Source organism: Chaetodon auriga, chromosome 14 (assembly GCF_051107435.1).
Source record: "Chaetodon auriga isolate fChaAug3 chromosome 14, fChaAug3.hap1, whole genome shotgun sequence".
Classification (NCBI taxonomy): domain Eukaryota; kingdom Metazoa; phylum Chordata; class Actinopteri; order Chaetodontiformes; family Chaetodontidae; genus Chaetodon; species Chaetodon auriga.
This window is the reverse complement of record NC_135087.1, coordinates 7,888,755-7,914,903: the sequence shown is the minus strand read 5'-3', so window position 1 is coordinate 7,914,903 and position 26,149 is coordinate 7,888,755. Positions and strand designations below refer to the sequence as shown.

Sequence of the window (26,149 nt, the reverse complement as noted above, 5' to 3'; positions counted from 1 at the left end):
ACGACTTACAGCAAATCCACAATGAGCTTCTGGAGAGACGTTTAATTCTTTCAATTTTGAAAAGCCATTTTTATTGAAATGATTCAATGTTAGAAGACATTTAATGGACTTCAACTTAGTGTCCTTCAAAACCAAGAAAACAAAAACCAATCATTAAAAACACTCCAATAAAGTAACAACTATGACCTCATACATTGTCAAATAAATATTTGCGCCTCCTCTGGTGGAAAATACACCAATTTCACTTATAAATTAAGGCGGAATGCAGTTTATTCTGACTGCCCCTACAACAAATTCACTTGCATCTTTCATGCAATTCCAACTAGACTGCTGAGAAAACTAAGCAGTAACATAAAACGTCAGTAGAAAAGAAGAAAGATAAAAAAAAAAAAAAAAGGTGACAGTCCAAAACTACAACAAATTTCAATTACCTGCTTTGAGCAAGTCAGGAAATATTGCACAAAGTATTGTGACACAAAAATAACATGGAAATACTTAATCAAAAAGCACTTTTAAGACCAAAATCTGAAGCTTGTGATGGGAATATTCCTTTCAGAGGGGAGATTAAGACGCATTAAATGAAGCCGACTAGTTTTAAAAGTGCGTGCAGGTGCTGCTCACGAGAATCACTGGCTGCTTGTAACTATCACCAGCTGGTTCCTCTGTTCAATTTGTGGTCAAGAACAAAACACAGCACCGATGCGAATGCTCCACCTTCAAATCATCTTGGAGAACAAGGCAATCCACCAAACTCAGCACTCGTAGAGGGTGAGCTGTGATATGCAAATTACCGTCTCTAAATGGAGAAGTGTGTCGCTGATCGAGTAAACAAAGCTAAATCCAGTTTAAAGTTGTCCCCATTAAAGATGAGAGCAGTGGGTTTGGATGTAAAGGCCTACATCTGCATGTGAGCGGTGTGTACTTATTAGCTGTGTTGAAATATGACCAATGACTCTGCCTTCACCGTAGACAACTACACTGGAGTCGACGGATCAAACGTGTCATGTTGCCAGATGTCGATAAATAAGCCTGGCATGCAACTCACAACTGCTGAAAAGACGACTGTACCGAAAGTGCCAACATACAGCTTCAGTGTACTTATTATTTTGTTCTTCAGTGGTTCAAAATCATCTGGCAATCTCAGGAAAGGTGCTTCATGGACTGCCATTTTCCCTCAAGTGTGTATACAGGTTAAATAACCCTGTCTCAGCTAACATTGGTCCACATGTTGTTAATTTAAAGCAACATTATGCAACTATTTCACCATTCAACCACGTCTCCTTTGTTCCCACTCTTCACACCGTACGCGTGTTCTTGTACTATGTAGAGGAGCGTAAGGACCTTACAGCACTACCCGCTGCTGTTACCTAGTTAGCTCAGTTGGCCATGCAGCTAGCTGACTCTGCTCGGAGCTCTGAGAACTGGGGGGTGCGAGGTTTCCAGCCATGTACAGCTGTCTATACTTACGACAGTGGTGTATACATGCATTGCAGTCAAGAACTGGAGGGGCGCCACGTCACAAAAAAAAAAAAAGAAAAAAAAAAAAAATACCAACTCTTGCATAATGTTGCTTTCAGTCAGTCTCATTTAAAGGCCCCCCCCACTGAAACACGTTTTGTAACAGCCTGTTTTTGCTTGACCTGGGAATTTTTTTTTCAGCACTGCAGATTCGCTTCTAGTAAAAATAACAGAACAAAACTCCAAAGCAAATCTAAAAAGGTAAATAAAAAAAGAAACAAACCAAACAAAACTTTCGGCAAAAGAAACAAAATTTAATGGTTTATGTTCAAAAGTGAAACAACCAAAAGAAAGAAAGGAAAAGAAAGCAACTCTAAACTGAAATCAATAACAAAGGCCATTAATTTCTCTCCAAACTTGAGAAAAGCACTCTGTTAAAACAAGTTTGTAACTTACAGAGTAACAAATAAAAATCTGCCTTCAGAAAGAAAAGACTGTTTCAAACAAAAAGAAATTTAAATGAAAGGAAAAAACAAAACAAATGAGCCAAAGTGAAGTTGCTCTCTGTCAGCATCAGATATAAACTTAGTACCTCTGCAAAAATCAAAAAGAAAAACAAAACCAAAAAAAAAGGGGTAAATTTACCTTGAGAAAATCTGCTCTGCAAACTCTTCTGGGGTTATAGGATCAAATCTCTCCCTGCTTTTGGTCCATCTTAATTCCCTACTCACTGACCGGTGATTCATTTTCAACAGGACTCTCCCGAAACACAACTTCTCATAAAAAGACACTTTACGCAGGGATAACAAAAACAGTTCCCTCCAGAGCTCGTCCGTTTAAAAATCACTAACCTGGTGGGAGGGTCGGATCAACATCACAAAGACTGATATTCATGGTGAGCTAAAACTGTTTAAAAGTGCTTTGCTCTTAGATTAACTCCAGACAGTGAGTGGTATTTTAGGTGTGCGTCCACTGGATGATAATTTAAGGCATCTATTCCTACTTGTGACGAGGACCCTGAACAGAGCGCCGCTTTTGCAGGATTTAACGACCTACTGGCTACGGGCAAAATATTGTTCTTCGCCTTCTTCAGACTAAATCATCCACGAGAATGTCGACACTTGGAGAACAATCCGCAGGGCTTTCCTGACGCTCTGCATTTTCAGTGCAGTGCCATGAACCGTTTGCCTACCTCCCTCCTTTAACTAGTCCCAACAATTAGACATGCAACACACACACAGACGGGATTTTTGCTTTTTTAGTTAATTTTCAGAGGTTATCTCGGGGGGCGTCATGGGATATTTGCCTTCTCCATCCCCTCCCTAAAAATTAAAACTACTGGGTGTCCTCAACCCCAAACATGAGTATAAAGATGAAAAAAACAAAAACAAAAAACAGAACAAAACACACTTTTAGACGAGTACAAAGGTGGAGAAGAGTGAACGTCTCATAACTGATTACACTAAAACCCAAACAGGTGTGTCAGACTTTGCTCTCGGCCATAATAGCCTGGCACGGGTCATTTCCAGCTCTCCTCTACACCGGATTGTCCAGCTCTCTCTACTTGTGGCCCTTGCTGGTCTTAAAGGACACTTGCAGGATCTTGTCTCCGAGCCGGTAGCCGTTCAGGCTGGCGATGGCCATGGCCGCCTCCTCGTAGTTCGTCATGGTAACGAAGCCGAAGCCCTTGCACTTGTTGGTGTTGAAGTCGCGGATCACCTTCACATTGGTGACGGCGCCGAAGGGGCCGAACATCTGCCAGAGGATGCTCTCGTCGGCGTCCTGGCCCAGGTTGTAGATGAAGATGCACCAGCCGGAGGTGGAGTTTCCCGGGACACCGACACCTCCCATGCCGCCCATGTGATCGACACCCATGGGGGAGAACCTGGAAATGAGAGCGTTAATGGTCCGTAAACAGTAACGCTAAAATACAAGTCTGACGCAAACACAACAGCATGTTTACCAAGCCGATCATTTCAGGTCTTCAACTAATGATTATTCTTCATTATTGATTAGTCTGTAGATTACTTTGGATTATTTCTTTGCCCCATAAAAAGTCACAAAACAGAAAAAAAAACGTACATCACAATTTCCCAGAGCTCAAGTTGATATATTCAACTGCTGTTGATTGGGACAGACGACTAAAAGGACCAGTGTTTTCAGGAACCCTCATGTAAATTGGGCAGCCAGTGTATGTGAACGCTCACAACTCGTCTCACCTAAATCGCTGTGCCTGGTGGTGTAAGGGCCCCCCGAAGCGCCGGGACTGGTTGTGGTAGAGCTGAGAGATGAGCTGCGTGTTCTTCGCCTGGTTTGGGTTGGCGGCAAATTTCACTGTGATCGGCTCAGAGGCTCCGGGGGGTTTCTGGCCGTTCAGGTTTTTGACGGCCTCCTCCGCTTCCGCCCGCTTGTCAAAGCGGATAAAAGCCACCCCGCGGGACACACCTATGAGAGAGCAGCTGGTGACCACATGTTCTGCGAGTGACACTGAGACTTTTTCCGACTGTTAAACCAAAGTCTGTGTGTTTATTTTTGAAAAAAGCGAGGAAGTCATTCACCTGTCGTACCTGTGGCCTGATCAACAAGTACACGAGAATTAATTATATGTCCATAACGTGAAAACATGTCCTCCACGTCCTTCTGGTTCATGGACTTTGGCAGGCCGCTGATATACAGGTTGGCATCCTTTATTGTATCAGAGCTGGGCCGCGCATATGAAACCTGGCAACGGGAAGCAACGATTGCCTGATTAAAACTCTGCTGATACTCGTGTAGAAAAACAAAGTAACAAAAAAACTATCAAAAGTAGTTAAATCTATCAAACTGCTGACATCTTAACAAATTTTTGGATTTACGGGGGCAATTATATCAGCTGCTTTATAAGTTACAATCATCAACTCATTCATCCGATCATCTGGTTTTGTCTATTAAAAAACGTTTTGGACTAAAAGGTCATAAAAGAAAACTAAACAAAATGAGCGAACTGTCACCTAAGTGGTTTCAGGTATCAAGGCTTTGGTCTGACTAAACATGAGCGAAGTCAGAAGCATAAAAGAACACTACTGCAACAAAAAAATGAAATTAAACTGATCGAAAAGGTGCCTTTTCAGGAATTAAATACACTGAATTTGACAGAAAGTCAAATAAAATAAGTAAAATTAAAGTCAAACTCAACAGACATGTCAGATAGGGCAGTAAGTGAGCTGTAAAAGCAGTATCACTTCCTCGGGCTGACATGTACTAGCTAGTTAGCGGACAGCACAGGAGCCACAGGAGAGTTAAATGACATGACATCTTTGGTTTGAGAATTGTAGAACACCTTATTGCACGTTACCTTGATAGTTTTGGACTGTAGCCTTAGTCCATTCAGTGTACTGATAGCTCTGTCTGCATCACTAGGGTTAAGATAGTTAACAAATCCGTACCCTAAACTGTGGCCTAGAGAAAAAAAAAGGAAAACAATAAAATAAAACAAAAAAACGTTGTATAGTTCAAAAAAATCTGCAAACAAATAAATATTTAAAAACAAAACCAAATCTTAACATTGCATGCTAGTCTAAACAAACAAACAAAGAAACTCTCTACAGTTCAACAGGGCTGGACTGGTTGGAATAAATGAAAACTTTGTGGTGGTGAAAAAGTTTTGAGCAAACTACAACTCAACTCAAGCAGGAAAACAATTTGGGATATCTTTCAAATGAAAGTTACATTATAAAAAAAATCACAGAGGAGCCAGAAAACAGGTGTTTAGTAGATATCCTGCCAGTGAAGACATGGTCATTTGACAGTGAGTGACGGGCCAAACTACTCTCAGCTCACTCACTCAACCACCACTGATACACAAAGGTTGTAGCCAAAACTTGCATTTTTGCTACGGCTGCAACACAAATCTTTTGCCATTTAAAACAAAATCTTGTGTTTAAGCGTCGAACTGGTCTGTCACAGGTCTTATCGCTTCAGAGAGTAGCATACCTGCGACTTTGTCTCGAATCAGCTTGGCGGACTCCACCTCTCCGATGCTGCTGAAGAGGCTCCGCAGCTCGTCCTGCGTCATGCTCTGAGGCAGGTAGTTCACTATCAGGTTGGTCTTGGCATCCTTCCCCTCGTCCCCTCCCATGTGGTCTTCATAACCGTTTGACATGTCATACACCTCCTGTAGGTCGGCCAGATGAGCCGAAAAACACAGAGGAAGGTAAGTACACAGGGGTACGCAGAGCTGGAGGTGAAACAATTAATTGATGGACAGAAAATTATCCACCATTATGATTGTTGACTAATCAATTCAGTCATTTTCTACTACAACATTTACTGGATCCAGCTTCTCAAACGTGACAATTTGATATTCTTTTTCAAATATCCTGTGCAAATGACTGAAAGTTAGCAATTAGTTGCAGTTAGTAAATGAATTTCTTTAGTAATTGCAGCACATAAAAGGAAAACTAACTTATGTATTACTTTTAAATTCATTAATGCACACAAAGCTCGATTTAGTGGCACATTATAGGACAACACACCAGTCAAACGCTATGAACCATTGTACCCAAGAGTTTTAAATTTTTGACCACCAGAGGGCAGCAGCGACTTGCATGCCTACCTGAGAGCTACACTGATATTGTTTTGGTAAGATAGAGGGATTTGGTAGAAGAGGATCTATACAATGCTGGATATGATGAACCCAAATTTCTTCAGTTTTTACTAGAAACACTGCAATCACTATGAAACAAAGCAAGCTCACAACATTGGTCACCTTTGGCTTTGGAAATCTATGACGGGCATTTTAATTGATAACACATTTAATTAATTGATACACCATTCAGCAGATTAACTGATAATGAAAACACTCATCGTGTCTGGCCCTGCAATGGTCCTAAAATATTTTGCTTACAAAAAGCCCCTAAAAACATGCAAGCTCCTAAAGGCTGTCAACTCTACACCTAGACAGGGAACGACCAAAGGACAGACACAAAAGGAAATCAATTCAAACACATTACTTTCAAATTAGTCAGCTGTTCAGTGGCCAGCAGCACAAAGTCAAAACAAAGTGAACAATCAGTATCCCATAGACTTCCTATAATTTATACTCGTCAGGTTTCACTGACCTCGCCTCTCCTCTGCTTCCTCAAACGAACCCATTACATCACTGACGGGGATTCAATAACACGCAAACTAGAGCAAACAGTGGGTACAACAGCACAACAGACATGTGCATGTATTTTTGTAGAGGGGGGAAAAACATTTAATCGAATTTTTAAGTTAAAAAAAAAACGGGTGGAGAAGAGAAGAGGTGGAGAAAAGACAGGCTGTCACTGAGTGGTCAAACACAGACAGCAACTAATGCACTGCTTCAGTCATAAAAAAGGAAGTAGTCCAGTTAAGATTTAGGAACAGGAATGGACATTTTTGCTTATTAATGCTAAAGACAAGCTTTGCTATCGGCCTCCTGATGATGAAAAGGGAAGAAAGAGGGAGTGTGTGCATGTGTGTGAATGAGCTGCGAACATGAATGAACAAAGGAGAGGGGGAGCTGTCATGAAAGAACAAAGCGAGTGAAGGCGAGAAATGAGACTATTTGTCGATAGTTTCATGGCAATTACGTCCTAAAGCTGAAATAAATAACTATCCTAACATCCTGCAGAACAGTAACTTTGGAGACAGACACTCTGGTTGGTTGTTTTTGGGGCTTTTCGGTCTCCTTTTCCATCTCTGTACATCTCTTTGTCATTCGTTTACCACATCAGAGTGATATCTATCAGAGTCACAGCACCGCAAATATAAAAAATAACAGGATGACTGTGTCGCCCTTTCCTTGCCTTTGAAAATTATGCTTAAACTACGAGCCATTTTAAAATAGTCATTCATTGATTTGCTGAATCTTCGCGGTTCTTCAAATGAGGTGGGAACGCAAACAGTTCTGTGCAGATGGGACTTTATTTGCCAATTTAGTTCCACTGGTTCCAGAGTTCATGTTACTTTTTGGTCAAAAAGGCACAAATGTGTCCACGCTGTGTAATTACAGTTTCCACTGCAGAAGAAACCCAAGGTTGAAAGGGTTCAAGGCCACATGGTGGTAGCTAATTATACTGCACAAGCATGTGACTAGATTTACACTGTAAATTGGTCTCAGCGTTGTGGTTTACACTAAGCCATCTTGTAATTTAAACAATGCATTGCAATTTAAAGGCTACAAACAAGCTTTACGCTGGTATAGCAGGTAAGTCACACGTCGGTCTAAAGGGTCCGAGATTAGTTCAGTGAACGAAGTTACGTGGCCACAACAAGAATGGAGCCAGACTTCAAACTACTTTTTGAAAAGTTGCTTCCGCTATCTGTTCAGCAGAGCGTGTCCACATGGACACATTTGCTGGTGGCCGAAATGGGACTGGGCCTGAAAAGCGAACCGATGCAGCGGTCAACCTAACAGAGGTCCATTCATGCAAGAGAAGGGTTGTGATTGTGTATTCTGGTGGGTAAGATACACTGCCCGAGAGGATGAATGGGAGTCCTGTGTTAAATCAGTAAACGGGCCAGTGGGAGCTGGCATGTGTGTGTTTTTGATTTCTCTTAATGCTACCCAACTTCCAATAAATATCCAATCACAAGTTCGAGCAAAGGAATAACAAATCACTGTGTCCAGTCATGACGTCTTTCAAAGAAATTGATAACAAGGCTCTGTCTGATTTCCAGCATGAGGGGTAACTTTGCAGTGAGTTGGTGCATTTTTCTCAACCAACAAAACCAAAAATATCTGATTGCTCTGCTATTATAGTCAGTTGATAAGGTCAAATAATGTAGTACTGTACGAAACGGAAGCAGAGATCTCGTACTCACTTTCAAGTACTTAATGTGTCCTCGACGAACTGCCATGAAGACACTTCACTGCTCCTGAAGCTGGAAGGGGATAAGAAAAAAAAACATCAGTCAATGTGGCGATGAGAAAACAAGAAAAAGTCACTGTCTGAGGAACATAAAATTAAGAAAATGTTTAATAACAACCAGGTTAGTGACAAACAGAGAATATCAATGTAAAGGCTTTAAAGAGGGCGGATATCCTACATAACAATTACACAGCTTAAAAGGCTATTTTAGATGAATCACACCTGTAATTTCTGTTTGAAGTACCACCAAGCTCAGTGCAGAGAGAGATGACGTGGGAATTTCTCATACACAATTACAAAAGGGTCTGTTTACCGAACTACAACTGGCTTCTTTCTCTAGTGATCAGTCTGTATTGTTGTGTGCATCGCTGCGTGCTTACATCATTTCCTGCTGAGCACAAAGCTTGAAAACTTGTCATTCACCACGCACGCTGCACAGATGAGCCACATCGGTTGCCAACTTTTGTAATCAATTAACTGTACATCATGAAATTATTCGGCATGAAACCAAACTGCTTGTACTGGTTTGTATGATCTGCAGAAACTCCCAATGAAAAACAATGTTGACTATCAGGTGAAAGCACAGATTGCTGGATCATCTGGGTTAATTTTAAGGCAGTTAAATCTGTAAATCTCTACGCACTCATCATTTATGTCTCAAAGAATAATCCCAGACAACAGTGAAAGCCGATTACGTTCATTACTCAAGCATTGGCCACTATTAAGACAGAGAATAAAGGGATTTCAATTGAATTGTGCCAGTGCATTCTTCAGTAATGTGCACCAGTACTCGTGGTGGAAAACTAGTCCAGTGTACCCGAGCTGTGTAAAGTTTGAAACTAAATGCACAGTGTGACCTGCTCCCTCTAAAAGAGCAGCTTTACTGCAACACTTGAATGTCTGCAGTGATAGTGAAAGCTGCTGTGATATTTCTCCAGTGTTTTACAGTGCTACAAACGGGCACCATTACCTTCGTGATCACGTCACAGATTACGCCGACACTGATGATCAACATTAACACTACATAAAAAGATTAACGTTACCCCCTCCAAAAACAAACTCCACTTTATTGGTGCACTTGTGTTGTTACTACAGGTCAACAGCTCATCAGTTCACTAGCTGATCTGGAAACGTGCAGAGGCCTGACTGGCGTTACTAGCATTAGCATGCTAGCCCGCTGCATGCTCAGTCTCGCTCTCTAATTAACTTCGACGGGTAAACAAAGGTTCGACAAAAACAAGACAGAGTGTTTCTATTCTTATCTACATTGCATACAGACAATACAACCATTCGCATTACACTTAGAGGACAGACTACGTGGCGGTCTCCTGCCGGCTAACTAACGTAAGAGCACCGTGGCCCTATTTTGGAGAGCGTCGGATCAATGCTTTTCAGTCCCCGCGCCTAAACCCCAGCGGCCTGCTAACAGGCCACGGAGGCTAACGTTAGCCACCGCAAGCTAATCAACGGCTGCACGGGCCGCGAGAGCGGCATGGCAGCCGTTCGCATTTGACAAACACCGAAATATGAAAGTACACAGCTGAGTGGCTTCAGTGAACCCATGTCAACGTTTTAAATCTCACCAGCTTTGAGTGGGGTAGTTTCTGTTTCTGTTCTCTCCTCCTGTTTTGTTCCCTTCTTAGCGACGCTCACTTCCCTCCAAGTCGGCCTCACGTACGTTAGCGAAGAAACCGAGGAAGGAGCTACGTGACGTGTCCCACCACGCCCACTCACGTCCAGCCACGCCTCTGCAGAGGAGACAGCGTGGTCCACGGGCGAAATCAACATGCCCGCTGAGAGAAAGGGCGAAACGATGTGACAAGCACGTGGGGCATCGATCCTTGTCAAATAACAGCGGTGTGCTATTGTTTTTGAAGGAGTTGAATCAAATGACTGATGCATTTTCAGTTTGTAAAGAACTGTAATCTGATGGAGACATGGAGAATGGTAGCTTTATACGCATTTACCGGGGATATTAACGTGGATTAATTGGAAGTAGCAGTAACAGACTAAGTGGTTTTGGTCTTCCATACTTTGTCCTACATCTTGTAGATCTACAGCGAAAAAGGCTTGCTGCAACATAAATACTGTATTACTCATAAAGTCAGGTAGAGATTTTGAAGTTATCGTCAGGCTAAACTAATTGTTTTGGAGGTACTTTAATTATATGATGAAGTGGCCATTATGATGCAAAGACTAGGGTGCAATATGAAACTAATCTTAATACAAAATATGTTGGTTAATCAGTGTTAAGGTGCAGGTGCAGGTACAGTGTGATATGCAACCAGAACTCGTTCTTGGTACACTGTCATTTTATTGACAATAGAGAGAATGTATATATGGAACAAGACAAGGAATGTGGTGAATACAAGGAACAAGTATTCAGATCATGAAATATGCAATACAGTTGTAATCAACAGCGCAGTGAAAGCAAGTGAGCTTTAGTTTAGTTTATTTTCCCTTCAGAAATTGATTCTACCTAATAAATACATCAAAACAATCGTCCATAGAGACAGTTAAAAAAAACAACTGATATTCAGTAAACAGGGTTGGATCAGATTATTTTGAAATGTAGTCAGTTAATGAATACAAATTCCAAGGCAATGTGTGTAATTTGTAACGTAATTTTTAGTTCCACAAATATTCCTTTGGCTGATTATAGTTGGTTATTTTTTCCTAATCTGTTTATGTAATCCTTATTACATGTAATCCATACTACCCAATCTTGTCACTATACAGAAGATGTGATCCATCGCTAAGATTTGTTTGCCCTTTTATCACCAATCAGTAGTATCATACAACATTGTTACAAATAAATTGAATGGTGCAACAGTACATTTAAATCAATAAACATCTACATGTAAACCACACTCATCGCAACAGAATTATCAATAAATTAATACTTTTTATCTCTAGTAAAAATACTGGGGACAGGTGAGAGGACTGCGGCACAGGAACAATCACTCGCGTGGCAATCCTGATTATAATTTGATGCACATCTACTCAATATGATATAACATATAGTATTATTTTAATTCTACGGTTCTGTCCCACAGCGTCTTTAGCTTTTGTCCAGCACTTCATATTCCATTAATGGTTGGTCCCTCATCAGCTGTGCCACCGTCAGAAACAAAACAACCTGCATGATAACAGAGAAGAAAGGAGAGGAGGATTCTGGTTAGCTGCCAAATAATAAAAACAAGCTCAATAATGAATTTACGCAACTTAACAGACTGTATATTTCCCCTCAGCTCTAAGAAGCTTTTTAACATCTTTCAGTTCATTGTTTAGGTATTGTGGTTCAGTCTAGTTGTTTTCAGCCTTGGTTCAAGCAGCAAGAGGCTGTTTTCAGCAAGAGAGGTCTGAAAAATTCACTTCACACCACAAGAGCAGAAACATTTAATCAGATAATCAATTTACTGAGTGAGCGAAGATTAACTGACAACAATATTTCTAATCGTTTATGTTTTTTTTTAAGTGAAAATGTTTTCAATGAAAATATACTAATTGCTTTGGGGTTTTGACTGTTGGACAAAATAAGCAATTTTACTTAAATTCACTGGTTGGTCAGAAACATGACGAATGATAATGTTGCTCTGTAAGTGCTGAGTGTGTAAATCTTAAAATGTCATGCAGTCTTTCGCACCTCCAACAGAAAAACCAACAGGGAGCCCCAGATGATAAAACTCAGCACAAACTGTAAGGCCATCTGCAGCTTCACCTGGCAGCCCTGAAAGAGGGAGAGACGCTCAAAAAAAAAAAAAAAAAAGACAGAGAAAAGGAGGGATCCAATCACACCCATTCCTGGGGGAGCTTTATCTTGTTTATGAGTGTGGAATACATGGATGCACGTGTCTACCTGTGTGTAGAGCTGCCATGGCTGGTCCACAGTGCCATTACAGGAGGGGAAAGTAGAGTTGCAGCAGCTGCGTGGAACCAAGAGTCCTCCTGTACAATTAAACCAGGAGGTTTCCAGCCAGTCCTTGTAGTCATGGACACCACAACACTGCAACTATCAGGAAACAAAAGACAAAATACTTTAGCCCAATCAGAATAAAATGGAACCAAGACAGAACTTCAGTTGAAGCGAGGGTAAGTGCAGGATTTTGGTGTAGTTTTTTTCCTGAAGACAAAACATCTCTGATGGCACCGTAAGTTCATGAATGGAGGATTTGAGGCCTGAGGTTTGAATTTTTTGGACATGAGGTGGAGTAAATGAGTGTAACTTAAGCCATCTGTCAATCAAGACAAATACCTCTTAGACATACCCCTCTTTAAAGCCAAAATATCATTTTAAAGGAGAAACACATTGCCAAATTGCCATCAAGGGAAGATGGGAGAAATCTACTTTCACTGGACAGCATCTAGTGGAAGTGGGTCCAAGGTGCTTGACCACAGGGTTCAGCATTCAGCTACTGTTGTTGCTGCTTTGTTCATGTCCCTGCTACTTGCTGTCATTGAACAAAAGGTCCTTTATCGTGATGTTCCACCATCAGGAATATTGGACATGGTGGTGCCGCCTGGACAAGGTGTAGCTCTCTAAACACTCCAGTAGATGGCGGCATTTGACCATCAATGTCCAACAAAGCTGACTTACAGAGCAACATAGTGAAGTTTAGTTGCCTGTAATGTGTCGACCCAAAAGGCTTCCCATTGGTGAAGTTTCCCTTGTTTGGCACCGTTTTGTGTGGAAGATGGGATGTGACTTGTAATGTGGATGGGTGAGTCCTGAAAGTGCCTAGCCAAAATTTACTTTACATTCCCTATGTGAATGGCATATTTGTGCTCTGCTAGCCAGATGTTTGGTTATACAGGTAGGATGACCCAATTCACAAGAGTTATGACTGAACACAAACCTCTTCTTGCATAACATCAATAGCTCGAGAGTTGGCGTCCTGGCTGCTGCCTGTGTACTTCTGAAACACTCCACTGAGGGCAGCTACATCTGTGTCCAGCTAAGCAAAACAGAAGTGCACAAAAAGAAGGTCAAAGAGCAGTTTTTTTTCTGCAGTGTCATGAAAACACAAAACTGCCCAATGCACATGAATTTCCGTGTAAGTTGCGTACCTTTGTAGAGTGAAAATAAGCCAAGGCTGAAGCTGTGCTCTCCAGACAGAAGATCAAAACTAGCAGATAAACAAACTAGAGAAGAAAACACTTCATTATGTCATTATGCACAGTCCAAATACTGATGCACACACACACACACACACACACACACACACACACACACACACACACACACCTTACCAGTCCCTGCAGACAGGTGGAATCCCTGAGACTCAGGCAGGAGCCGAAACACCCGGTGGCCACTAAGAACGCAGCGCTGGCGAGAGCGAGGACACCTGGCAGGGTGATGTAGGTGTCAGATAAAAATAAGTTGCTCTGTCTGTACGTCATCAGCAGGTAGACTCCACTCAGGCCCACCAACAACCCCACCACCTGGTTAATAAAACAATAAGGACTGATATGGTGAGACAGGATAGTGCTTCATGGCTTTATGTTACATCAACATGCCTTCGGTGCCTGCTGCCCTTTAAGAGGCCTTTCCGTGTGGAGTTTGCATGTTCTCCCCGTGTTCACCTGGGGTATCCTCCATAAACTCCACAAAAAACATGCAACAAGATCACCACCTGACCAATGGTGTCAAAAGGAACTGGGGCCCCGGGCGCCACTGTCAGCTGGCAGCCCACCGCTGCTGGAAGGCTGGAAACAGCAGGAAAAAGCTTACCTGGCTCTGTCCAAAGGTAATGAAAAACTGTTCCTCTGATATCACCCTGTTGGTGTTGTTCCTACAGCTTCATAGTTCATGTTGCTGCAGGACCATCATCGGACCAAAAAGATAGAGACCAAGTGGTGGATGAAGCACAGAGTGGAGATTACATTATTGAGTGATTACTTTTAGATTTATACTTCAATCATTAATTCCATTTTTGTGTCACAGTTCAAGACAAAACAGCTTGTTTAGGTTTAGGAGGAGATCGTGGTTTGGGTTCAAGTGACATAATGGTCCTGGAGCTACATGAATTATGATATTGGAACAGGAACAACAGTAACAGGTCGTGTCAGTCATGTTTTTTCAATCCACACAAAAACCAAAGTGTGAAAACTTGTAATTGTAAAATAAGCTAAATATAACTTTTCAATCTGTGACCTTTAGAAGTGCTGGTAGACAGATTTGAATACCTTTAACCAGAGCCAGGTGAGCTGTTTCCCCCTGTTTCTAGTCTGTATGCTAAGCTAAGATATGACATGTCCTGAACTGCTGCTGGCAATACTCACACTGTTGTTCAGGTCAGTTCCTGTCTATAAAAAACGCCACAATCACTCTTGTATCACATGACATGTGGCAACTGAGAGTCACTCATAACCGACATATGTCTCAAAATGGGAAACTACATTCACACACAACAAGAGAGGTGATTTCTTCTACGGGTGGCTCTGCTTTTTATTTCAAACTGGAATAAATTTCACGTTGGCTAACTGCAGCTTAGAATAAATCTTGGGAATATTTAGTGGCAGAATGCAAAAACTGTACAATACATACCCACAAAAGTTGACACACCAACTGTAGGATTGTTGTGGAAGTGTTTCTCCGGTCACTCATATTCAGACTTGAAGCGCTGCGAGCGACGAACGCGCAAAAAAACCGCAGATGCGCTTATGTGAAGACGGCGCAACAGTAAGTAAACCGTGAAGCGTTCACGTTCAGGTCTGTGTGGTGAAGCGGGCAGACACGTGATTTTCCTTACAGAGCTCTGTTGCAAACTAATGCAACTTTCCTTCCGCGATGGTCAAAGATCAGCATCCCACAAGAACGCGGAAACATCTCTGCGCCTTGATTTGGCGAACCTCAACTGTGTTTTAGAGAAATTATAACCGGTGAGAGGTGTGATCAGCACCGTGGTCCGCTGCTGGAGTCCGATCACTCACTTATGGACATATTCCAGATGTGGAACTTGTATTTTACTTGAGTATTTCCGTTTTCCAGGCAGCTTTCCACTGCAAAAATAAATAAATAAATAAATAAATAAATAAAAAAATGTATCTCCAAAACTGGTGATTTTGAAATCGAATTTTTCCTCAGAAACCGTTTACGGGTAGAGAAAAACTTCCTCCTTTTGTGTCAAAGTGCATTTGACACAAACCTGAGAACAAAGCAGAAAAGTTTACTATGTGGTTCCCAGACAGTCTCTGATCTTATACAATATGACGTATTGCTGTAGATTAATCTACATGAAGTACATTTTGGTGATAATACGTTGAAGGTTGACTTTTGACTCGTAGCAGAGTATTTCCACAGTGTGTTATTAGTACTTTTACTTATGGAAAAGATCTGAGGACTTCTTCCATCACTGCTGTGGTGTGTATAGTTACATGACTGTAAGGAAGAAGAATAGACCCTGCATCAGACCTGACATCCTGTTCATGGTCGGCAGTGATGCTTCATGTCACTCAAACTGACTTAAAAGTATTTAATAGCATACATCTGATCAACACTGCCCTTTTTTGACTTTAAGCGAAATAGCTCCAAAAAGAGTTTTAGCCAGGTCTGCAGTCAGTGGTGGAAGAACTGGAACTATTTGGATCCTTTACATGAGTAATAGCAGCAATACCATAGTTTAAAAATACTCCATTACACGTAGAAGTCCTTCACTCAAAACCTGGCCCAAGGAAAAGTACACTAAAATGTGGTGGAGTATGAGTATAAAGTGGCAGAGGATGGAAAGACTCAGGTAAAGTGGCTTAAATTTGTACTTTTGCTCCGCACGTGAATATGGAAAATATGGTGGATAATGCTTGGTGAGGTTACTGTCAGCTCTGTGTTCAGTGGTCTCTGTCAGAGTCTCTTCCTCTTCAGCAGCTGCAGTCGGTTCCTGCTGTAACAGCTCAGTGTCTCTGCAGTCTGACTGAGGGAGGTTTTTGTACAGCTACAAATCACTGTGTGAACACTGGGCCAGTGTGCACACCCATACAGTAGTAATCTCCAGCATCTTCCGCCTGAACACCACTGATGGTCAGAGTGTAGTGAGAACCAGATCTACTGCCTCTGAATCGAGACGGAGTCCCAGAGAAGCGACTTGAGGCTGAGTATATAAGAAGTTTGGGAGCCTGTCCAGGTTTCTGAAGGTACCAACTGAGATCATTGCCAATATCTGAACTCCCTGTGGCGCTGATGGTCACAGTCCCTCCAGGACTGACAGACTTGAATTTGTCAGTCTGAGTCAGAAACTTGTTGGCAGAAGATTCTGAAATGAGGAAAGAAAAACATGTTTAAAGTCATCTGAAGCAGCAGCTCAGGTTTTAAAAGAAGACAACGACAAACATGTTCAAAGCAAAAGTGAAGACGAGAGAAGCGACTGAATTTACTCTGAACATGTTGAAAATCTCTCACCCTGACTCAGAAAACCCAACATGACAATCAGAGTTATTGGCAACATCATCCTGATGCAGTTTTCAATGTGAGTGCATGAAAACAGTTCAGACTCTCTGTGACACAAGAACTTAAAGTGTGAGGAGCAGTGATGCATCAAAGTCATGCAAATATAGTGAAGAAGGCAAACACACACCTGTTCATGTGAAACAGAAACAGCAGAGGTGAGGTGGAGCCACACTTCATCATCTTGACCATCATTCAGACATTAAAGGTCCATCTAGAAAATATCAACTTTATTCTCTTCTTTATCTTTCTATGTTTCTTCTCCTTTTTGCTTCTTTGTGTTCTCACATGACTTTGTTCTCATTAACAGGTTTGTATCCAGATCAAGGTGTTTCATTTAGGATAATTCAAGTAACATGCAGGTGTATCTTTGTTTTATGAGGTAATATGTTTATTTTATAGCTGTGACTGATATGACTGTCTGGGGACAATGAATATCATGGGATGTTAGTCATCGTAACAATGTTAGTAACACACTTTCTGATATGCACTAAAGATTACAGGAGTGCAGCTGGTATCATTTACAACCGAGCTGTGCTGTTGGAATACGTGCAGAATGTGGTTTGGCATCATCTTGCTGAAATAACCAAGGCCTTTGTCTACTTGGCAGCATATGTTGCTCCAAAACATATCTATATCTATATCTATATCTATATCTATATCTATATCTATATCTCTCTCTGGCAGCTATGTTACCTGATCTGGTTTGTGTACGCTTTCCTTGTTGCATGGAAGAGTTTTAGCTTGCATTCAAGGATGCAGTGATGCAGTGTTTTGACAGACAGTGGTTTTTGGAAGTGTTCCTGAGGTCATGCAGGGATGTCCACGACATAATTGTGTCTGTTTACAATGACATATGTACAATGGTCATCCAGGACTGGTTTTGTGTCTTGTCCCTTACGTACACAGATTTCTCCAGTCTTTTAATGACATCATGTACTGTAGATAATGAAATACCCAACTTCATTGTACTTCATTGTACTATTTGCAAGAGCAGTTTTAGACAGTGTCCCAACTTTTTGGGGAACAGGGTTGTTTATGACAATGCACGAATGTGAATTTCTGTTTGTTTGGTGAGGTTACTGTCAGCTCTGTGTTCAGTGGTCTGTGTCAGAGTCAGGGAGGTTTTTGTACAGCTACAAATCACTGTGTGAACAGAGGAGCACTGTTTATTTCATGGACACTCTTACAGTAATAAACTGCTGCATCTTCAGTCTGAACTCCACTGATGGTCAAAGTGAAGTCGGAGCTGCTTCCACTGCCACTAAACCGAGCTGGTGTTCCTGAAACTCGTGTGCTGACAAATTGTATGAGGAGCTTTGGAGGCTGTCCAGATTTCTGTTGATACCAGAACATACCCTCATTGCCATTAGACCATCTGTAAACAGGTGTGCTGGTTTTACAGGTGACAGTGACAGTGGATCCTGCAGTCGATGTCACTACTGGAGGCTGAGTCACAGTCACCTGACCGCTGCATCCTGCAGACAAAAACAAATCATTCATTGATCAGCAGAAAGAAATGAGAGAAAAGGCAGCACATCATGTTTGAAATGTTGCTGAGAGAATGAACCTGTGAAACAGCAGCAGGCCAGCGTCCAGACGAGGATGGTGATGAGAGTCATGGTGCTCGTGCTTTCTGCTGTGTTGACTGACAGATGTGAGTCCTGCAGTGTTGAACTCACAGGACTATAAACCTTCTCAGTTCACTGGAGGATCAGCTGACCATGCAAAGCCTCCTCTCTATGGAAATCATCTCTCTGCTCTCAGCACACTCAAGGCAACGTGGGACACAAAATCAGGAGAAATACTGATTGGATTGACACCATCTATGATCTTAATGGAACACAAGGAAATATTTATTTTACAAGTGCAGTTGAGGATTTAAGGAGAAGTTTGTGTCCACTGTGGTTGGTATGATGTGTCTGTTTGTCTGCCTTTCATTTACTGACAGGGTTCACTGCAGATAAATAATGGAATTCACTTTTGCTCATTGTGAGTTTGGAAATTATTATTATTAAAAAGCATCATGTTCATTAAACCAAGTATCACCTCATAGAAAACTGTGAGAAAAATGACTTTATTACGAGAAGACTGTCATCATTTGTCTGTCTGGTGCAGAAAACTAAAGAAAAATGACAGAAATAACCTTCATTTATAAAATAATTTCAATCCATATCATTTAAAATGCTTTGCAGATTCAGAAACATGTCATTTTATTTTCATCAGAGTCTTTTTTCAGCGTATAGATGCTTGTTGACAGTGCAGGAGGTTTTTGTACGGCCACTTCATCAGTTTGTATCACTGTAGTGGACTTTTGGTGGAGGAACCAAACTCATCATTGACTGTAAGTATCACAGATTTGTCATTTCTACAACATGAAAGATCAAACGTAATTGTGTAAAATGAGCTTATTACATAAGAAATGAATGAAGGAGTTTGAAATATTGTGTATATATTTATTGTTATTTCTTGAGTTCTGCTGAAATCACAATTTGGCTTTCATTGTGCAAAGACTCACTTTATTATTGTGTTTCTGATAATATTAAGGTTAAATAAATGCCAAATAAGTTACATTTTCTCATATTTTATTTTCAATTGACTTTTTATTAGACAAAATGTGCTTGTGGAATTGGTCTGAGGAAAAGTTTAATGCTAAAAAATGACACCAAATTTCTTATTTTTTACATTCAAACTGTTATTAAAATGAAATGTAATCTGTTTATAAAACAAAAAAGTCAGTTTATATGTTCATGCAGTCCAGCTGCAGTTTGTGTTCACAGTTCGTTAGTTTAAAGTGGTGAAAAGGAAGTGAAACAGACAGATGACAAAGTCTTTAACTGGATACAGACATTACATTTTGAAAAACAAGAAAATCATTGAAGGCATGAATTATTTACTGTCACACATTATAAATTAGACATGAAGATTAAATTTCTTCATCATTATTCTGAATATTTCTTTATATTTACACTCACAGCTCGTTCACAGTCGTGTTAACCTCTGTCATGTGTGGTCAGTGTGTCGTGTTCAGCTGTGTGTCCTACAGTGGGAGTTAATCTGCTCCTGGTGTGTCTCTGCTCTCCCCTCCAGCTGGCTCCACGGTCAGGCCCTCGGTCTCTCTGCTTCCCCCCTCCTCTGAGCAGCTCTCCGGGGGCTCGGCCACGCTGGCCTGCCTGCTGAGCGGCTACTCTCCTGAGGGAGCCGTGGTGAGCTGGGAGGTGGACGGCACGCAGGTGACAGAGGGGGTCCTGAGCAGCTCCGAGGAGGAGAAGAGCGGACGCTACAGCAGCAGCAGCACCCTGAGCCTGAGCAAGGAGCGCTGGATGCAAGGAGAGCTGTACTCCTGCAAGGTCCTCCATAAGGGCCACAGCCAGACCCAGTCCCTCCACAGGAGCCAGTGTCAGGCCTAGAGGGGCTGGCTGGAGCCCACGACAGGAGCTCTGTGTGTGTGTGTGTGTGTGTGTGTGTGTGTTGGGGGGCAGCAGGAGGAACACACCTGCTGCTCTCATCAATATGACTTTTAATGTTTGCAGAGGAAACTAAAGCTTTGTGTGACAGAGAACAACACTGCTGTAAAGTGTTGGACAACAACAACTTAGAGAGAAATGTGTGTAGCTCAGCAGCTGGATGTGAGTGTGCTTCATAACTGTCATGTTGATGGTTGATGTTTGTGCTAATAAAGCTTGAAGTGATGAACAACTTGATGAAGTGTTTGGTCTTTTATCTCATGAAGAGCAGCAAGAAATTAAATGCTTTTATAACTTCAGCTGATTCTCCTCTCTGTGGAGAATGAAAAGTTTTGGACTGATCTTGTAAATATTCGTCTCTAATGTAATTTTTTTAAAATCATAATGAACTTGATACAGTGATAGAAAAATATCAAAAATGCTTGTTTTCATCTTGACAATAAACCCATGAACAACCGATTTTGTGAAAGTATGTTTGTGAAGATCGGTTCAATCTGTCTGCTCCTAGTGTTCTCTGTGTCCCTTTACCCCAGTGTTATGTGTCTGTCTGTCTCAGCTGGGTGTTTCCCTGCACCCAGCTGACTCCGCCTCTCAGGCAGCGCACCTGGAGCACATGAGCCTGATTCGAGTTCAGGTACTAATGGAAGAGGCGGAGCTAGAGTGGTTGCCCGATTATCCTGATCTCTCCCATGAGTCATCCAGAACCGAGCTCAGTGAGTACTTCCAGTCTGTGCCTAGTTGCGATCTCTGTCTTTTGCCGGTGGTTTTTCTTGTTTCACCTGTGCTTTGTCTGTTCGCAGTGCCTACCAGCCACGTTCAGCCGTTGCCAGGCCTCAGCTTCCCACGTGGAGAAATTGTTTGTTCCTCTCATCAAGTGCACCTTTTGTTTGTTCTCTCCGCTCCTTATGAGTGTGTTTTCTGTTATGCATATTGTTAATAAATTTGGTTTGGTTTCTTACTCTTGTCTCCTGGTCTGTACTTTGAGTCCCGTAATTGATAATATGGGCCAGGCCTACCAATGTTGAGGCAACACTTGTCTGCTTTGTAGACAGCAGAGCAATTTAATGTACTTTTAAGAGAAAGCAATTAATTTATGAGTGTGAATGTGTAGTTTGTGCTTGGTGAGGTTACTGTCAGCTCTGTGTTCAGTGGTCTGTGTCAGAGTCTCTTCCTCTTCAGCAGCTGCAGTCGGTTCCTGCTGTAACAGCTCAGTGTCTCTGCAGTCTGACTGAGGGAGGTTTTTGTACAGCTACAAATTACTGTGTGAACACTCGAGCACTGGTTGTATAGTGGTAACTCTGACAGTAATAAACTGCTGCATCTTCAGTCTGAACTCCACTGATGGTCAAAGTGAAGTCGGACCTTCTTCCACTGCCACGAAACCGAGCTGGTGTTCCTGATTCTCGTGTGCTTGCATATCTTATTAGGAGCTTTGGAGGTTGTCCAGATTTCTGTTGATACCATAACATATATTCTCCACTGCTGCTATAAACAGGTGTGCTGGTTTTACAGGTGACAGTGACAGTGGATCCTGCAGTCGATGTCACTACTGGAGGCTGAGTCACAGTCACCTGAACGCTGCATCCTGCAGACAAAAACAAATCATTCATTGATCAGCAGAAAGAAATGAGAGAAAAGGCAGCACATCATGTTTGAAATGTTGCTGAGAGAATGAACCTGTGAAACAGCAGCAGGCCAGCGTCCAGATGAGGATGGTGATGAGAGTCATGGTGCTCGTGCTTTCTGCTGTGTTGACTGACAGATGTGAGTCCTGCAGTGTTGAACTCACAGGACTATAAACCTTCTCAGTTCACTGGAGGATCAGCTGACCATGCAAAGCCTCCTCTCTATGGAAATCATCTCTCTGCTCTCAACACACTCAAGGCAACGTGGGACACAAAATCAGGAGAAATACTGTTTGGATTGACACCATCTATGATCTTAATGGAACACAAGGAAATATTTATTTTACAAGTGCAGTTGAGGATTTAAGGAGAAGTTTGTTTCCACTGTGGTTGGTATGATGTGTCTGTTTGTCTGCCTTTCATTTACTGACAGGGTTCACTGCAGATAAATAATGTAATTCACTTCAGCTTATTGTGAGTTTGGAAATTATTAATATTAAAAAGCATCATGTTTATTTAACCAAGTATCACCTCATAGAAAACTGTGAAAAAAATGACTTTATTACAAGAAGACTGTCATCATTTGTCTGTCTGGTGCAGAAAACTAAAGCAAAATGAAAGAAATAACCTTCATTTATACAATCATTTCAATCCATATCACTTAAAATGCTTTGCAGATTCAGAAACATGTCATTTTATTTTCATCAGAGACTTTTTTCAGCGTATAGATGCTTGTTGACAGTGCAGGAGGTTTTTGTACGGCCACTTCATCAGTTTGTATCACTGTGGTGGACTTTTGGTGGGGGAACCAAACTCATCATTGACTGTAAGTATCACAGATTTGTCATTTCTACAACATGAAAGATCAAACTTCATTGTGTAAAATGAGCTAAATACATGAGAAATTATTGAAGGAGATTGAATTGTTTATATTTATTGTTATTTATTGAGCTTGGCTGAAATCACAATTTGGCTTTCATTGTGCAAAGATTCACTTTATTATTGTGTTTCTGATAATATTAAGGTTAAATAAATGCCAAATAAGTTACATTTTCTCATATTTTATTTTCAGTTGACTTTTTATTAGACAAAATGTGCTTGTGGAATTGGTCTGAGGAAAAGTTTAATGCTAAAAAATGACACCAAATTTCCTATTTTTTACATTCAAACTGTTATTAAAATGAAATGAAATGTGTTTATAAAACAAAAAAGTCAGTTTATATGTTCCTGCAGTCCAGCTGTAGTTTGTGTTCACAGTTCGTTAGTTTAAAGTGGTGAAAAGGAAGTGAAACAGACAGATGACAAAGTCTTTAACTGGATACAGACATTACATTTTGACAAACAAGAAAATCATTGAAGGCATGAATTATTTACTGTCACACATTATAAATTAGACATGAAGATTAAATTTCTTCATCATTATTCTCAATATTTCTTTATATTTACACTCACAGCTCATCCACAGTCGTGTTAACCTCTGTCATGTGTGGTCAGTGTGTCGTGTTCAGCTGTGTGTCCTACAGTGGGAGTTAATCTGCTCCTGGTGTGTCTCTGCTCTCCCCTCCAGCTGGCTCCACGGTCAGGCCCTCGGTCTCTCTGCTTCCCCCCTCCTCTGAGCAGCTCTCCGGGGGCTCGGCCACGCTGGCCTGCCTGCTGAGCGGCTACTCTCCTGAGGGAGCCGTGGTGAGCTGGGAGGTGGACGGCACGCAGGTGACAGAGGGGGTCCTGAGCAGCTCCGAGGAGGAGAAGAGCGGACGCTACAGCAGCAGCAGCACCCTGAGCCTGAGCAAGGAGCGCTGGATGCAAGGAGAGCTGTACTCCTGCAAGGTCCTCCATAAGGGCCACAGCCAGACCCAGTCCCTCCACAGGAGCCAGTGTCAGGCCTAGAGGGGCTGGCCCAAGCCCAGGACAGGAGCTCTGTGTGTGTGTGTGTGTGTTGGGGTCGGGAGGAGGAGGAACACACCTGCTGCTCTCATCAATATGACTTTTAATGTTTGCAGAGGAAACTAAAGCTTTGTGTGACAGAGAACAACACTGCTGTAAAGTGTTGGACAACAACAACTTAGAGAGAAATGTGTGTAGCTCAGCAGCTGGATGTGAGTGTGCTTCATAACTGTCATGTTGATGGTTGATGTTTGTGCTAATAAAGCTTGAAGTGATGAACAACTTGATGAAGTGTTTGGTCTTTTATCTCATGAAGAGCAGCAAGAAATTAAATGCTTTTAGAACTTCAGCTGATTCCCTCTTGGACCTGTCCCCCCTGGCCTGACCGTCTGCTCAAATGATTGGATCTCTCACATTTGTCTGTGTTACTCTTTTTGAAAGATCATTAAACTCATTAAACTCTTCGTCATCTTCCACCTCTTTCTCTGAGTCACAGTGTTTGGGTCTGTTTCTTGACAAAAACCTCATAAATTCAGTGATTGTACAGGTTCTACAAACAAAATGCAACATGTGCGTCTCTGAGCTTTAGTGGTGATGTTCAGCTGATTTTTGTACCTTTGGATGGAGCCAGGCTCGATGGTTACCAAGACTACAGTCATCACACAAAGCTAAGCTAAGCGGCCACTGACTGTAGTCTCATGTTCAATGTGTCAGAGATGAGAGTGGCATCAGTCAGTAAAATATGAACCTCTGACAAAGATAAATGTGTTTGTTCAAAGGAATAAATGACATGTTCAGAGTTTTGTGGATTACGGTGTCAGTGGAAAGTGATGGAAAAGCAAATGATGCTAATGTGTGGAAAATGAACATGAAATGTTGGTAATTATAACAATGTTATTTTCACAGTTTTTCATATGGAATTAAAATAAAACTATGGAAAAATATAAATCACACAAATATATGAGTGTGAATGTGTAGTTTGTGCTTGGTGAGGTTACTGTCAGCTCTGTGTTCAGTGGTCTGTGTCAGAGTCTCTTCCTCTTCAGCAGCTGCAGTCGGTTCCTGCTGTAACAGTTCAGTGTCTCTGCAGTCTGACTGAGGGAGGTTTTTGTACAGCTACAAATCACTGTGGGGACACCCAAGCACTGTTTATTTGATGGAGACTCTGACAGTAATAAACTGCTGCATCTTCAGTCTGAACTCCACTGATGGTCATCGCAGCATTCACTCCGTCTCCTCTTCCAGAGAATCGAGAAGAAAACTCAGTTGTAGGATTTGTCCCAAGTTTGATCACCAACTTTGGAGCTTCTCCAGACTTCTGTTGATACCAATACACTCTACTATCTCCATCTGACCAAGTATAAACTTTTGGGTTAGTTTTACAGGTCAGAGTGACTGTGGATCCAAGAGAAGATGTGACGACGGCAGGTTGAGTCACAGTCACTTTACCACTAGATCCTGAAATAAAGAGAAAACACTGAACATGAATTGGCAGACTGACTGTACATGTTTGTTCTATGAATTACGCATTGCACGCGAATGGATTTATTGAACTAATTATCTTCTAATGTGATGTTCAAAATGCTCCTGACCTCTGAGGCAGCAGCAGGCCAGTGTCCAGATGAGGATGGTGATGAGAGTCATGGTGCTCGTGCTTTCTGCTGTGTTGACTGACAGATGTGAGTCCTGCAGTGTTGAACTCACAGGACTATAAACCTTCTCAGTTCACTGGAGGATCAGCTGACCATGCAAAGCCTCCTCTCTATGGAAATCATCTCTCTGCTCTCAGCACACTCAAGGCAACGTGGATTTGAATCTTTTGAATGGAGGTGTTACAGCAGATTTTTATGCTTTTTCATTTAAAACTGTTAGTGTCAATACTGTTGAATGTTTGTGGCAATCAGTGATTACTTTCTAACAACTGTTTTGTTGTTGAATTTTAATTCTGCATATTCAACTTAAGGCAGCATTTTAGAAACTGTGTATGAGTTTATTTCAGTTTTATTTAGATTCTTTGTGGTTCTGCTTGATGACTCTTGTGTTCACTGGACCAGTTATCCTCATCATCAGTCTCTTCATCATCATCATTGTTCTGAGGCTTGGTATATAAGAAGTTTGGGAGCCTGTCCAGGTTTCTGAAGGTACCAACTGAGATCATCTTCAATATTTGAACTCCCTGTGGCGCTGATGGTCACAGTCCCTCCATGACTAACAGACTTGAATTTGTCAGTCTGAGTCAGAAACTTGTTGGCAGAAGACTCTGAAATGAGGAAAGAAAAACATGTTTCAAGTCATCTGAAGCAGCAGCTCAGGTTTTAAAAGAAGACAACAACAAACATGTTCAAAGCAAAAGTCAAGACGAGAGAAGCGACTGAATTTACTCTGAACATGTGTAAAATC

The 26,149-nt window shown here is 41.6% G+C and overlaps 2 protein-coding genes and 2 gene segments (V, D, J or C); 1 reads left to right on the top strand and 3 right to left on the bottom strand.

The window, feature by feature from the left end:
• Window positions 1-5: 5 nt before the first annotated feature.
• Window positions 6-10,051, bottom strand: elavl1a (ELAV like RNA binding protein 1a). Of its 4 annotated transcripts, none has more exons than XM_076748139.1 (7): window positions 9,917-10,051; window positions 8,287-8,346; window positions 5,431-5,623; window positions 4,793-4,896; window positions 4,026-4,179; window positions 3,678-3,903; window positions 6-3,343 (listed from the first exon to the last, which is right to left on the bottom strand). In XM_076748139.1, the coding sequence occupies exons 2-7, from the start codon at window positions 8,320-8,322 to the stop codon at window positions 3,019-3,021; spliced, it is 1,038 nt and encodes a 345-aa protein (XP_076604254.1). In that variant the 5' UTR covers window positions 8,323-8,346; window positions 9,917-10,051; the 3' UTR covers window positions 6-3,018. The 4 variants fall into 4 exon arrangements, with proteins under 4 accessions (XP_076604254.1, XP_076604256.1, XP_076604253.1 ...); XM_076748141.1 differs by having other exon boundaries at window positions 5,431-5,611; XM_076748138.1 differs by having other exon boundaries at window positions 8-3,343; window positions 4,017-4,179.
• Window positions 10,052-10,769: 718 nt separating this feature from the next.
• On the bottom strand, window positions 10,770-15,039 carry tspan37 (tetraspanin 37). Its single transcript, XM_076749281.1, has 7 exons — window positions 14,881-15,039; window positions 13,584-13,775; window positions 13,401-13,475; window positions 13,190-13,288; window positions 12,193-12,345; window positions 11,980-12,063; window positions 10,770-11,472 (listed from the first exon to the last, which is right to left on the bottom strand). The coding sequence occupies exons 1-7, from the start codon at window positions 14,938-14,940 to the stop codon at window positions 11,395-11,397; spliced, it is 741 nt and encodes a 246-aa protein (XP_076605396.1). The 5' UTR covers window positions 14,941-15,039; the 3' UTR covers window positions 10,770-11,394.
• A 1,232-nt stretch (window positions 15,040-16,271) lies between these two features.
• On the bottom strand, window positions 16,272-18,764 carry LOC143331901 (Ig kappa chain V region K16-167-like). The segment is given in 4 exon segments: window positions 16,272-16,582; window positions 16,729-16,821; window positions 18,132-18,251; window positions 18,755-18,764. Coding segments are annotated over 4 exon segments (534 nt in total).
• Window positions 18,765-19,019: 255 nt separating this feature from the next.
• On the top strand, window positions 19,020-20,467 carry LOC143331900 (Ig lambda-2 chain C region-like). The segment is given in 3 exon segments: window positions 19,020-19,025; window positions 19,081-19,117; window positions 19,864-20,467. Coding segments are annotated over 3 exon segments (363 nt in total).
• Window positions 20,468-26,149: the final 5,682 nt, after the last annotated feature.